Raw genomic sequence first — 15,071 nt, forward strand, 5'->3', positions numbered from 1 at the left:
CGCTTGTTGTCAAAATCACTTTTTGTCAAAATCAGTGAATATATCCTCACGATCCGCTACCTGTCCGTACTGTGTGTGTTCTGAAGGAAAAAAATGTAATTCACAGGTTAGGTTCTGTAAACTACTATGAAAACAAAAGGTATGTTAGCAAAGGGGGCCCACCATAGCAATATGCCTTTTTACAGAGCCTTGACTGTGTATTAACACTGGCTTTTCTACCAGCACCCACACAGTAAGTCAGGTAACGGATCATGAGGAGATAATCACTGATTTTGACGGAAAGTGAATTTGACAACAAGCATTCTCCAAAATCACTGACACCATCTTAAAGTTCCTTCACATTCAGGTAATGGATTAAACATTCCCATATTCATTCTTAACATCTCTGTGACCATTGGAGCAAATGTAATTGTTTTCCAAACATGTGGGGGGGAGAAAACTTTCCACTTTGCAACAGCTTAGTGATCAGAGGAATTCCTGACCTATCTGTCACTGTGGTTTGATGTGATATAGTGGTAAATATGCCTCAGATAAAATTCCTGCCTCCAGGTATGTGCCTGGCCTTGTCTGCAATGCGTACCTGGTCCCGCACAACAGCAGCAGCAGCAGACTGATTTTATCAGCCATATTTACGCACAAGTAACCCCCCCTCTCTGGGCACTGACTGCTTGAGCTACGACCAGCGAAGTCTCATCCATAGGGGTGGAAGAATTAGTCATGTCGCTGTCAGCTGTGAAACTGGACATTTCCCAGAAAATAGATGTTTTGTCATTATCTGTTCTTGGGAAATCATGCCTGGAAACCTGAATTCCTGCTAAGTTTTTGATATGATATCGCAGCCTCTTTGTGTTTATCAGAGATGGCACACTTGGCTGAGCCTGTGATCATGTAGTAAAAGAGAATGTCTTGGTCTCATGTTACACTTCTCACAATCAGAGCATTAGTGACTGAGGTCTTAAAGAAGCCCTGATGGGTTTAAAACAAAATTCCTGGTGTCAAAGTCAAATTTTAAGCTGTAGGGCCCACATTATCTGTTCACTTAGATCACTTAAAGGTGGAGTCAGTGATTCCGGAGAATGCTTGTTGTCAAAATAAGTTTTTTTCAAAAACGGTGAGTATTTCACGGTCCACTACCTGTCCGTACTGTGTATGCGCTGAAAAAAAAAATCTAGTGATTATACACAGCCTAGTCTCTGTAAGCCTAGTTTACAGAGCTTAGGCTGTGTATTAACACTGGGTATATTTTCAACGCACACAAACACACACACACACACACAGTATACAAGGGGATTCACTGATTTTGACAAATTGATTTTGACAAGAAACATTCTTCAGAATGGCTGACTCCACCTATAAAAGGATTTCTCTATGTTGGGACTTATTAACAGAATTGCAAAAGGGGTTCCTCTCTCCTGCTTCGACCTGGGCTACTAAAAGTGTCAGTCACACTAACCGTTTATCACTGTGACACATTTACTGGAAGGTCAAGACCTCCTGATGGCCATTGAGTATTCAGGGAGCTCTACAGAGCTGGCTGCCTACAGCTGCTTCTGTCTGACTTACGGCACTTTCACACAGTCAGCACAATGTCGCAGCCTGTATGGAAATTTAGTGCTGGCTGTTGTTTGATGTTGCAGCAGATTCACAGCCAATACGGGATAATACATTCTTCTTTAATAGAAAACAGTCCACACAGCCCTGCTAGCTCCGTGAGGCTGTGTACTTAAAAAGACACAGCAGGGCGTTAAGGTAACTAACTACTAACATGAATCATAGGCTACATATTGAATCTATTGTTTGCCCAGTTCATCATCTTATTGGCCTGTTAGTGCTGACAAAACGTCTGTTATTTTGGGATGACCACATTCAAGCCATCGCCGAATGAGTTGACCAAAAGTTTATTAAAGGCCTATTTCACCGGTTTGAATATGAAGGTGTATTGAATTCTGAGATCCTATGTAGTATAAATGTGCAAAAAAAAAAAAATCGGTTCATCCTAGCCTGAGAAAAGGCAGAAAGAGTGTTTTTTTTAACCCTATATTTCTCCTTCTCGTGACATCACAGAAAGAGAAATATAGGGTTAAAAAAAAAACGTACTTTGTAAATATTACTGTGATGTCACAGTAAAAGACATCACAGTGATATTTACAAAGTAAGTTTTTTTTTAACCCTATATTTCTCTTTCTGTGATGTCACGAGAAGGAGAAATATAGGGTTAAAAAAAAACACTCTTTCTGCCTTTTCTCAGGCTAGGATGAACCGATTTAAATTTTTTCGCACATTTATACTACATAGGATCTCAGAATTCAATACACCTTCATATTCAAACCGGTGAAGTAGGCCTTTAAGCCTATCAATATGGCAACATTTACAAACTGGTGTCGCCCCCGACTCTGGTGCAGGAGCTCATGAAGCACCTACAAAATGATTCAGTTGTTGATTTACTGCTAATAAACAGGTGACCATGCAAAAAAATCCATGCATGATCACTTCATATATAGATGCACTGACAGTGTTGTTGTGATTATTCAGTATTCCTCATGGGGGCGACAAAAGTTACGCACTATTGCTTTAAAGAGTCTCGTTCATATATGTTAAAAAGGGGTCCGTACACCCTCATGGAGGCACTTAAAAAACAAAAATTCAGGGAATCATCTGGAAACCATGAACGTCTGTGTAAAAGGTCACGGAAAATACAGCCAATGGTTATTGAGACATTTCAGCCCGGATCAAAGTGGTGAACCCAATGACACCTCTTTGAAAACATACAGACATGGAGCCAGCCAGGCTAAAAGCAGAGCTGCATACACACTACACTGGTTCACGATGCTGGTTCCATGTAAACACGCTCACCGACTTGTTGACTTCCCTACAACCTTCACTCATCCATGGATGTTTTCTCGAGGCAAACAGTTGCTTTTCACACCAGCAGCTTTGCCGATCGTGTGAGACAGATGTTGGGCAGAAAAGCAAAAAAAAAAAATCCTCCGTGGAGTTGGAGTGAAATGGATCCACTTAAAGGCATACTAGGTCATTCTGGAAAATGTGTGTTGACGAATCACTTTTTGTCAAAATCAGTCAGTGAATATCTCCTCACAATCTGCTACCTTCGTTCTTATACTGTGTGTGCGCCCGCTGAATTTTCTTTTTGTGCGAGTACATAGCCCAGGCTCTGTAAACTGGTATGTAAACAAAGGGAATGTAAACAAAGCAGGCCCACTTTCTTTACATTTCCGATCAGGGGGATATATTCACTGATTTTGACAAAAAGTCATTTGTCCACAAACAATCTCCAGAATTACCTAGTATGCCTTTAACATGTTATTTGAGTTTTCGCTTCAGATGAGTAGAATATTAAGAGCATACTAGTTATATCTATTGTGCTTTAGGAAAAGTAGAAAAAATATCAAAATTCCAGCCAAGCTCAGAGGAGGCCATGGTCTTTAAACCACAGGTTCCTCTCTCTCCGTCACGTATCGAGTGTTTAGTAAATTTTTCCAAAGGATGGTGAGACAGTAACATAATATAGTCATTTACAGAAACGTTGCGGTACTGGCCACTGATTGCATCTGAGTATTTCCAAAGACCACACTTGTTTTAAGCTGACGTACCAGTTATGTTATTCTGTACCACCCAAGCACATCTGTAAGTCAATAATGTGAATACAGGGCTATTGATGGGCCACAACAAACAGGCCAGCATGAAAAGATGCGAAACCACTTAAATAATTGATTTATCAAGTTATTTAAAATGTACATTTACATCTGCAGGTCATGACTTTTGAGATATTGAGCGCTATCATCGATAACATTGTGTTTTAGTTTCCACACAGAAGACAGTAAGAACATGAAGATAAAGACTTTTGTAAATATGAACATTTGAATCTTAATCACTCGCTGAAGGCGTTCAGAGAAAAGAGAGAGGACGTTGTTAAGCAGTTCAGACATGATAGTGAACAGTAGCCAGAGACGAGCAGTCTGACCTCTTGTCATTAGAAACATGTCAGAGGTTTACTGTTGATAGTGATGTGGAACAGACTCGGAGACTGTGTGTGTGTGCGTGTGTGTATGTGTGTCTACGTGTGTGTGTGTGTGTGTGTGTGTGTGTGTGTGTGTGTGTGTGTGTGTGTGTGTGTGTGTGTGTGTGTGTGTGTGTGTAGCCAGCGGCGATCAGCTAACCCCACTGCTAGTCAGTAATGGAGGAGATACCATCTTTGTGAATTCTATTCGTATCTCCATTCTTGTCCTTGGGTTCTCTAGACAGCGACCATTAAAGACCACCATCCAACCTTCTTAAAAGCAAATATTTGACAGATTAGTCATTAATTAAAACGGTCATTGGTTACAGTCCAATTCCATCATATCGCTCTGTCAAGTGAAACAGAGATGTTTGATTGGTGAGTGATTTGCTTTAATTTTTTTCAACATCACATAACAGCCAAGGATGGATAAAATATAAAACTCAGTTTAGCCTGTGTGGGTCAATGTATGAACACAATATTCCAAAAGCTACAGCTAACAAGGCCTTATATGGTCTTTATATTTTTTGCTTTGCATCTTTTATACAACCTCAGACAGATGTTACAATGGACAAAAGCAAACTGAATATACAGGTTTATATCTTGTCTATCTGAAGTCGCCTTTACTGTATTTCTAATGAGATAAGAGCTTATCTGGGTTCCGGACGAGACGATACCATGTTTGTTCGCTGTAACTCAAACACAGAATGCTTACGCTTCCACCAATCAGTTCACTGCTATCAGATATCGGATATTGTGCGGATGTTGTGTGGGTTGTTATGCTTGTCTCTGTACACACTGATCACACAGAGGCAGCAAAACATACAAGGGGATTGTTTGCTTTTTCGTTTTAATCTTTTAATTACACTATCTTTTGGACATAAAAATAGCAATCTAACCTGGACTCCTTTATAGAACAGTTTCCGTGTCTCTTTACAACTGGATAAGATTAATAGTATGTGGGGAAAAAAATTACATTTTGTTGAATCGAAATGGTCAAATTAGCAGAAAATGTATGTTAAAAACCAAATCTGTCGAAATAAATTGTATAAAACTGAACTACAACAACTTTAAAAAGACAATCGGGTAGATATGAAAGCAAAGAGGCAAAATAAGAAGTTTCCCTTTTATATTGTTTTCTTTTAGTAGTAAAATATAAGTGGATAGCTATGACAATAATGTGTGTCTCTCTCTCTGCAACGTAAAAAAGCTGCAGGCACTTGGCAACGCTCCTCTGACAGGAACCATCCAGCCTAATTTATACCCTGAGAAAGGCTTGTGTCCAAGGACATAAATTTAGTTGCGGTGTGCGCTGAGAAAAGAGGAAAGCCCATAAACCAGACGGGACAGAGAGAGAGAGAGGGAACAATGGGCAACCATCAGGAGGAGAACCCCAACAGCTGCAAAGCCCTGTATATCCCAACACACACACACACACACACACACACACACACACACACAAACCCTGGGTTTTCTTGCACACACACTCTCTGGCCGGGCCGTCTGAAAGGGGGCCAGCTCAGCAGATGTTCTGCCACTGCCTTCACAAAGGGGCACAAGTGACTGGTGCAAGGGGGACAAACTTCCTCATTTTTCTCCCTAGCTGTTGAGTCAGCATGCAGAGCAACTCTTGACAAGCGCTCATTTTGTGTTCATTTAAATCTTTGTTAACTGATTACATGCATGTTTTTATGCCATTCATGCCAATTATGGACACTGTACAAGGCGTGTATCCAAGTGGTCGGGGTAGGAAAGCCTTATCACAGTATGAAGGCAACCAGAGCTGAACAAACTATTGACATTCTTCACACAAGTAAAACTAGCAATAGCATGGTGTACAAATATAACCATTACATGTCCAATATTAAATGTACAGATTCACTATCAGCACAGTTTCCTCTGGATAAGCCTGGCTTTGATCTTCTAAGTCCTATAAAAAGACCAAAACCAATCATGTGTTTGAAAGTCTTGCGGGCTTCCTTATTCTGCAGTGCATCGGTTCATACGAAGTTAAATCTTTACAAACAACTCACAAATATATAATTTCATGTTCATAATAATGGTGAATCATTCCCTTAAATAGACTGTCTCTGAACGTTTTAGCAGATGTTACTCCAATGGGAGGACATAGTGCCTTTTGTTGTGTAGCATTTTTTAGCCACATCTGCAGTGTTGGTGCATATTCACAGCAGCAGCAGGATTGTGTATGTTACATTGACTTGAAATAAACAAAGTTAAATGTTTTTTTAAGTGCTAAAACAGTCAGTCAGTTGAGAGACTCAGCAACTTCTTTGACAATGTAATAAAAATATATATAGCAAAAATGTCCAACTCATTATTACTTCTCAAATGTGAATATGTGTCGGTCTACTATTGTTTTATGATCAATCAATCAAAATATCACCCAAATAAAGCTGAAACATTTTACTATAAGTGCAGCACTTAAGGAATTTGTTTAGTCATATACCCCCACCTCTTAAGGCCAGGACACACCAGCCCGAAAATCGCCGTCGTTGAGTCGATAGGGGGTCGGGAGACGAATCTGTTTGGTGTGTGCCGTGACGTCGGCCGACGTAGAGGTCGTCGGGCTTGTTTTGAGCCTGTCGGCGCCGATTGAACATGTTCAATCGGCGGGCGACCGTCTTTCATTTGGAGCAATTTGATTGGTGGAGGGCTAGCGAATCAGTGAAGCCCGGAAGTGAGGCGGGTAGCACAAACAGCTAACAACAGCTAGCCATCGTTTTAATGTGTTTGTTCGTTTCGTTTTGAGAGTACTCACATGCATCAACCCTTGTTGACTGCTTGACACCATGCTCGACACTCTCTGCTAAAAATTGTGCTCTTATGGTCCATAAATATAAATACGTATTTCTATCTATGTTTATGCTCTAGAGAGCTGTCCCATCATTTCCGGCTTTCGTATTTTTTCGGGCCACAATACAGATTAGCGCCGCCTGCTGTTATGGAGACATTACGTCCCGCGCAAGCAACAGAGCGTACGGAAAGTCAGCAGTCAGTTTGGTGTGTTCTCTGGCCGCGACGGGAAGCCTGGAGCTTCCTGAAACGGCCGACCCCATTTTTTGCGTAGTCGGAACAAGTAGAAACAAGTCGGACTGGTGTGTCCTGGCCTTTACAGCCCAGTTTTCTGTTACCATACATCAACTAGCCATCACTGCGTGTGTAGCTGTGTAACCCCAGCTAATACTAAGAGTTATCACAAGACAAGATCGCACTTCTTGGAATGCGAGACATTTGCAGCATGACAATTGCACTAATAGGTGTTATTTGTCGAAACAGATATTGCTCATGCCCTGAAGTGAAATGTTCTGAAGAAATTGCAACACTGCTGTCCAATTCAAAAGATTTGTGTGTTTTTCCTTGATGCATCTCTAGCCTCTCTCCCCCCTTAACCCGCACACAACACACAAAGACCCAGTGAGCAGCCTGCAGGTTCTGACCTGTAAATAACTGCCCAGACAGGGTCTAGTCAGTCAGATGGGGAGGCAGGCCGAGGCGTCAGAGGCTACGCGGCTCCTGCACAGCAATAACAGATGCTTATCATGTTTTACTGAGGGTATAGTGGTTTGGAGAAGGAGGGTGAATGAGGGACGGTGGGGCCCTTTAAATGAATGCCTCCCACGATAAATGCCCTCTCAGTCATGGGTAGACATTGTACCTTAGAAATGAGAGGTGCAGTTATGCCATAGGGGTCATGATAAAGTCAAGAGAGAGAGATTGATAGACTGAGTGATTTTAGGTATTAGAGTGCCTTAAAGGTATAGTGCGTAACTTTTTCATATACATGAATGTCTGTTGCATTTAAGCCATCGCCAAATCAGTTCAATGAAGCTTCCACATCAGCTCCATAAAACTCTCTGAATCTCTCAGTATGGCAGCGTTTACAAACTGGTGTCACCACCTGACATTGGCGCAAAAGTTTAGAAAAATCCCAAGAAGAGCCCTAGATATGTTCCCGTTGTTGCTTCTACTGCTAAGAAAAAACCTGAACGTATAAACTGCATAAGTTCCATGCACAATCACAGAAGGCTTACCTCATGTATTAGCGCCGACAGTATTGTTGTAATTACTCAGAATTTCTCATGGAGGCGACATAAGTTACGCACTATATCTTTAAAGAGAGGTGGAGAGCGCATGTGCACTCATAGACACCCACTGCAGCTTTTACACAGCTCGTCCACATGCACATTCCAAGTAGAGGCAACAGCAAACAAATGGCTTAAGGTTCAGGAGAAGTATGTTTCATGCCTCTCCCTGCTGTCTCTTAAATGTCTAGGGCTGCACTGCCAGCACTGAACAGGGGTTAGACGCGAGGGTCAAAGAGGAGAGGATTACTCAAGATACACTTCAGATAAAAGTGTCAGTGCGATAATCAGCTGTTATCCATCATAAGGCCGGCCGTGCTTTTTTAAGGATGGTGCTGCGGTTCGAAAAGGATGAAAAACTGCCTATCTGTGTGTGTGTGTGTGTGTGTGTGTGTGTGTGTGTGTGTGTGTGTGTGTGTGTGTGTCTGTGTGTGTCTGTCTGTGTGTGTGTCAGCAATAATGAAGATGAAACTACTGTATGAGCAGACAAATTCCTCACGGCTTACACCATCCCGCTCATTTGCAAAGACTAAGAGATTGGTTCTTCAGAGCTGCTGTAGCAATCCTCCTTGTTGGTTCTTGCTGAGAGCAACATTTTTTCTCAGTGGAGGGGTCAAACACATTCCCCTCCTGCCCCCCCCCCCCCCCCCCTCCTGAGATGAGAATTGTTTTTCCCTCTGCTGTTTGCTGAAATGCCTTCACAGCTACCAGTGAAGGTGGTAATCTAAGGTCCTGGCTCGCAGCTCTCCGACTGAATTCAAATCACATTTCGGGGAGAAATATGTGCTGAATTTCTAATGGAGAGGCTGCAGCGGGATTTTAATAAAAACCCTCACCTGAACCTAAACATTACATTCATGCAGTGAGTGAATATCTCCTTACCATACCTTATGTGAGCTGAATTATTTTTATTTCAATTCATCAGTTGGAACCTCTGCAGTCGACATACATTCTCCAAGTTGTATACCATTGTGTTTATTTGTGTTTTTCAGTGTAAGTCAGTGTGCTTTACAATAAAACAGGAAATAATAGGCAAACCACTGATGGCATCATGCCAGGCCAGTAGGTGGCGATATTGTGTCATGTCAAACACCATAGAGGAACATTGTGAGCATGCGAATTGAGCAACTTCTTGAGCGAGCGGCAAAACGAAAACCGGAAAAGGAAGAAGCATAAAAAACGCTTCAGGTCGCCGCCCATGAGACACAGCCAATGCCGGTGCAGACAGATGCCGGCCAAATATAATATCCAAGTCCAATGCACGTTTCTGATTGCCAAATAGTATCGTGAATAGTCGTTTTTCTGTATTGAGACAGATCTGATTCAACTGAGAAAATTCCAAATTGGGGACAGCCCTTGTTTTTATAAACAGCAAACATACAATGAATGTCGGCCGAGACCGTCAACACTTTTCCAACCAATCAGCTACAGGCAGCGTTCATGATGTTAGAAAGGACAATCCCATTGGACAGGTAGTTAGTGACGACTGTTGTTGCTAAGGCAATGCACGTCTGTGGGCGGAGTCATAGAAGGAGCAGGGAGGGAGGGGTCTGTTCTGCTTGCTAGACTTTTAATTCGTGAGTTTATTTCACAGGAACAGCGCACATTATTAAACATTGCTGTATATATACTATAGCCTTAACTAGAGTTGGACACAACGCTTTTTCAAATCAGTTGACCTGTGACCTTTAGGTTCAGAGAGAAGGCTACTAACCAAAATCAAGTTATCAACAAGTTTCACAACTGCAGACCTGATGGAATACTGTAAACATTTCATTTTAACTAAATAAATGTTGGTCTATTAAAAAGTTGACATGACATATTATTTTTGACTTATTTAGATAGACCTACATACTGTAACTGTAAAAACTGGAGAATTTATGCTTAATTCAAATGTTATATTATATATTATTAGTCCATATAACATTTATTGATGATGAAGATCAGAAACAACAGCAAAAGGGGTTTTCCACAACCTGGCAACCCAAAAGTTCTTATTCATGGCTTAAAACCTTAAAACATAGGCTATGCTTAAAACTGATCTATATTATTCAATTAATTTATAAATAAAATAGTTAATTGATTGTCAAGAAACAATCTGGTATGCATAAGCTATTATTATTATTATTATTATTATTATTATTATTATTATTATTATTATTATTATTATTATTATTATTATTATTATTATTATTATTATTATTATTATTATTATTATTATTATTATTATTATTATTATTATTATTATTGTTGTTATTATTATACGATTTTAATGTCTTCATTTTCAGCTTTTTAGCCATAGAAAGCATTAATGAATGATTGATTAAGAAAGGAACCATTCAATTGGCACCCTGATTCCACAGGCCAAGGTATAATTAATCTTTTGCAACAGGCCCTCATTCCCCCGGAGTTAAAAAAAACAAGGTCAATTTACTTGGAATTCCCGTAGTTTTCTCCCAAAAATGTAGGCCTAGGTGCAGGGTTCCTGAACTTTGAACCACGCAGGAAAAATAATCCAAATATCTGAGCTGCCTGCAAACATGAGGAGAAGGTGAGGCGCTAGAGAGAAAGAAAGAGAGGAGAGTGAGTGTGTGTGTGTGTGTGTGTGTGTGTGTGTGTGTGTGTGTGTGTGTGTGTGTGTGTGTGTGTGTGTGTGGGGAGCAGGGAGAGAGCGAGCGAGAGAGCGAGCGAGCGAGAGAGCGAGCGAGCGAGAGAGAGAGACAGAGAGCGAGCGAGAGAGAGAGACAGAGAGCGAGCGAGAGAGAGAGACAGAGAGCGAGCGAGAGAGAGAGACAGAGAGCGAGCGAGAGAGAGAGACAGAGAGGTGGTGCGCAGTTTAGGCAGAGTGAGCCAGACCAGTGAGTGAGTGTGTGAGTGTGAGTGCAGGCGACAGAGCGGAGGTGACAGCGGAGAATGGAGAGGAGCCCGTCCGCCCGGCGAGCTTTGACCGCGGCGAGCGAGGAGGAGAACCCAGTCGTCCCTCTGGAGCAACCCGCAGCGTGCTGAAAGGAACCCGGGAGAGGAGTTACACAAGGGGGGCCAAAGGAAAGGAATGGCTGATCCTCTGCGGAGGACTTTACTAGCGAAACTCCGGGGGAAGAAATCCAAGAAAGGAGCGACGCTCGGAGGCGGCAGTGGTGGTGGTGGATACGGCTCTTCTACCGCTGCTGCAGTGGCGGTGAATGGGGGCAGAGAAGGTAAAGAAAAAGTTTTGCAAACGCAGCAGCGAGACTCCGACGAGGCTCCAGCTCCGGTAGATATGTTCACGGGGCTGGATCATTGCACGACGACAGAGAGAATGAGCACGTACGAGAATTATGTTGAAGGGGCGATGGTGCAAAGTACCGGGGGGGTGGTGATAGTCCGGGAGTGGTCCGGCGGCATTGAAGGCGGCGGGGGCAGGGTTCGGGTTAACGAGGAGCTCCTGGGGGTCTCACTTCAAAGGGACGTCGTGCACTTTGGGGGAGATGCGTTTAGGGACCCAGATAGGAGCCACAGATCCGAGGGCAAGATCACGTTATCGGCGGGGCTGCCGCTCAGTGTAGGGGGACCGCATGTCCATCAGAGAAACCACTTCGTCTCGGTCCCGCGCCAGTGCAGCGTAGGGGATTCGATCGGGTTTGGGGATAACTCTAATCACGTTTTGTATCAAGCCCGGGTCAAACCACATTCGGGGGTCTGTAAACCAGCAAAGGGCCCGGTCACTGCAGCTGATAGTGTCGGGACAGAGCCCGGAGACTGTAGGGGACAGCCCTGGCACATGGCAGGGACTGTGCGAACTGCTGTTACAGAACACAACGCCAACTTGACTTTTGACAACAACCAAACTTTGGAGAGGATCTCGCCGGTTGTGCGTCCCAACTCAGAAGAAACTCTTCTCATCAGGGATGTTGAGAGCTACGGGCCTGGGTACGCGGGTCTACAGAGCCCCACGTTTTTCCCCACAGAGCTAGACATATGTGACATTAACGTGGCGTCCCTGTGCGCCACAGAGACCTCCCTCAGGTTCACCCTAAACAGCGAAGACGATGATTATTACGATAATGAAATATTGCCTTTTTATGAAACCATCAGAGCAAAAAGTGAGAGTGACAGTAGAGCAGAGGTGGTGGCAGAGCTGCCGCAGCCCTGTCTTGAGAGAGGAGGGCAGCTTGATGACAGTCACAGTGCCCTGCAGGAGACAGACAGGCTTAGGAACCAGTTAAAAGAAGCCTATTACCTCCTTATCAATGCTATGAATGATATCAACCTGGATGTCCAACAGATGAGTGTAGGTTTGGATGAGCAGCAGGCCACCTCCTCATGCAGTAGCCACTCCAGGGACAGCCTGTGCTCCAGGATTTCCGCCAAAAACATGGACAGCGATTCTTGGTCCTCGGGAGGCGACCACAGCCCCCAACAGGTCTCTGACACTGACTCCCTTCTGCTGTGCCTCACTGGGAACCTTGAGTCTGGGCTCAGGGACATCCTGAATAGTAAGAGCATGGTGAACCTGTCCTTGACTAAGATAAGACCTAAAATACTGCGCTCGGCTAGCGACGGAGCCATCAGGTATCCAGGTGGACCCCAGAGTCCAGGAATAGGCCTGTGTGGTGGTGAAAAGGGGGGCGCAGAGACAAAAGAAGATAGGGCTAAAGTGACAGGAGTAGATGAGCTGTCAGACAATGCCATAAGTAGCGAAGAGCTTTTACAAGATGCTGGTGTCGATGAAGACCGCAGCGGCTCAGTCAATAGCCTCACAGGTTCCTCAGACAGCAATCAGGGTTCAGACAACAAGCAGGAGATGACCGAAGTCAGAACACATCGGGCCAACTCTTTCAACAAGGGCCACGGGGTGACCGTCAACAAAATGCAAGAGTGGATGCACAAGGGCCGTCTGTTGTCCTGGGAGATGAAGCAGCGGATCGAGGGCTCCTCTGTGGCCCCACCACCACCACGCCAAAGCGGAGGCCAAAGCCAGGACCGCTGCTGTGCTCCTCAGGCTAGCCGAGGAGGGGTTAAATCGGTCAAGGCCCCACCTGCATTGAAGACGCCACGACAACAGAATCAGCATCAGCAACAGTCAGGTAGGAAGGGCTATACGGAGTGGCCTCAACTCCCCCACACCGTGGATCCTCACATCCTCAATCAAGAGACCCTGCTCTCACCCTCCTGATTCTTGTCATCCTCCTTCACTCCATAGTAGAAACAAACTGCGTCTGGTGGCGGTTCCAACACTGCACTACTCCTCTTCTTCAAACTGGTCACAAAGCAAAAGGACGTGACACCTTGCCGACCTCTTTGCTTTTCCTGTTTTTTCCCAAAAAAAATTATTCTCTTAACCAGGTGGCGGGTTCTGTTCTTTTTTTCTGACTAATTTAGGTGCATTTTTAATAACACAGAATTAATAACACATCCGGTTGTAGATTGGGATCACTCACTCACAGTGTAAAGTAGTTCAGTAACAACTAACTCCCTCTTCTATGTTAACTGCGGTGGTGGTTTTTCGTTGGTGTTGTTGGTGGTGGGTTTTTCCTGTGTATTATGTGAATGACTTTTGATTATGTGCACAAGGATTTTCTGATTGTTCCTATGATGTTCTGTTTGTGACGAAGTGCAACAAAAACGTGAAGACATCTGTATCATGAAACCTTTGACAGCAACAGGGGGCACGTCATGTTAACTTATAGGCCTTCCTATCGAGTTTATTTTACTGGTTCAAAATGCAACATGAATGTGAGATAGTCAGGGCTGAGGTGGGATAAAGAAGTGGCTTAAAGTTATCTCACAAAAATTTCAATTTAATAGCTGTTCTAATCTGGAGCGTTCAATATAATCACTCAGTATCCCCTCGGGACATGGAGTTTGCCCACTTTTAATGTTCAAATATTCAAGTACTACTTGTCCTTATTGGCTTAAAACAAAAACAAAAAAAGCTTGGAAACTGTAGTTGACAAAATAATCTCACCACAAGCTCCATACCGTCTTAGTAGACCAACTTTAAAAAACCACCCACATGAATTGATGCTTTGCAACCCCCTTCTATGACGACAACAGTACATTGCACTATAACTGTGGTTAACATTCCACTGTTTGTGTAGTACATGGGTTTTACTAAATGAATGAAACACTGACCAGATTTGACTGTGAACATGGCAGTCAGCCAGCACTGCCTGTGTGGAAAAGTTTGTATTGACATTTGTTGCACAGGCTGTGCAAATGGTCTCACTGTGTATGGATTTAAACATTGGTTTATTGTTGAATAGCTTTTTCTGTGTGTGTGTGTGTGTGTGTGTGTGTGTGTGTGTGTGTGTGTGTGTGTGTGTGTGTGTGTGTGTGTGTGTGTGTGTGTGTGTGTGTGTGTGTGTGTGTGTGTGTGTGTGTGTGTGTGTGTGTGTGTGTGTGTGTGTGTGTGTGTGTGTGTGTGTGTGTGTGTGTGTGTGTGTGTGTGTGTGTGTGTGTGTGAATGCCAGTGAGTGTGTGTGTTGTTCCGACCGTGTCGTCCTGAGTAAATAGATGACCTGCCATGTGCGCAGGCTGTTGTTGACTGTCAGTGTATGTGTGTGTGTGTGTGTGTGTGTGTGTGTGTGTGTGTGTGTGCTGCTGGAAATAGAGTGTGATCTCCTAAGGCTTCTGAGCGGAAGGGCTCAACATAGCTCTAACTTTTACCTCTCGAAGAATGAAGACAGTGCGCTTACCGTCCATTATAACGATTACATATTACTTTCCAAGGTCTTTTTACCTCCTAAATCATCTTTTCTTTTCCCCTTTGACTCAGCTTCCCCCTCTCTGTCCCCACTGAACTTTTCCACAGCTGTGGCCAGAGGAATCCAGAGCAGTAGAGAAGCCACTGCAGTTTCTCTCTGTGGGTAATAGTGTGTGTGTGTGTGTGTGTGTGTGTGTGTGTGTGTGTGTGTGTGTGTGTGTGTGTGTGTGTGTTTTAGAAAGGGGGTGGTAGGGGGCCTGTCATG

At 43.6% G+C, this 15,071-nt stretch overlaps 1 protein-coding gene across 2 annotated transcripts in view; it reads left to right on the forward strand.

Moving 5' to 3' along the window:
- The first annotated feature begins 10,998 nt into the window (after window positions 1-10,998).
- The window catches only part of syde2 (synapse defective 1, Rho GTPase, homolog 2 (C. elegans)), a 47,803-nt gene continuing 43,730 nt past the window's right edge, over window positions 10,999-15,071 (forward strand). Inside the window, exon 1 of one of the 2 annotated variants that reach the window (XM_080033248.1) lies at window positions 10,999-13,187. In XM_080033248.1, coding sequence (XP_079889374.1) covers window positions 11,174-13,187 — 2,014 coding nt within the window. In that variant the 5' untranslated portion in view covers window positions 10,999-11,173. The remainder of the gene's footprint in view (window positions 13,188-15,071) is intronic. The other variant, XM_080033249.1, reaches the window with a different exon arrangement.

The sequence above is a fragment of the Ammodytes marinus genome, assembly GCF_949987685.1.
Source record: "Ammodytes marinus genome assembly, chromosome: 8".
Lineage (NCBI taxonomy): Eukaryota > Metazoa > Chordata > Actinopteri > Uranoscopiformes > Ammodytidae > Ammodytes > Ammodytes marinus.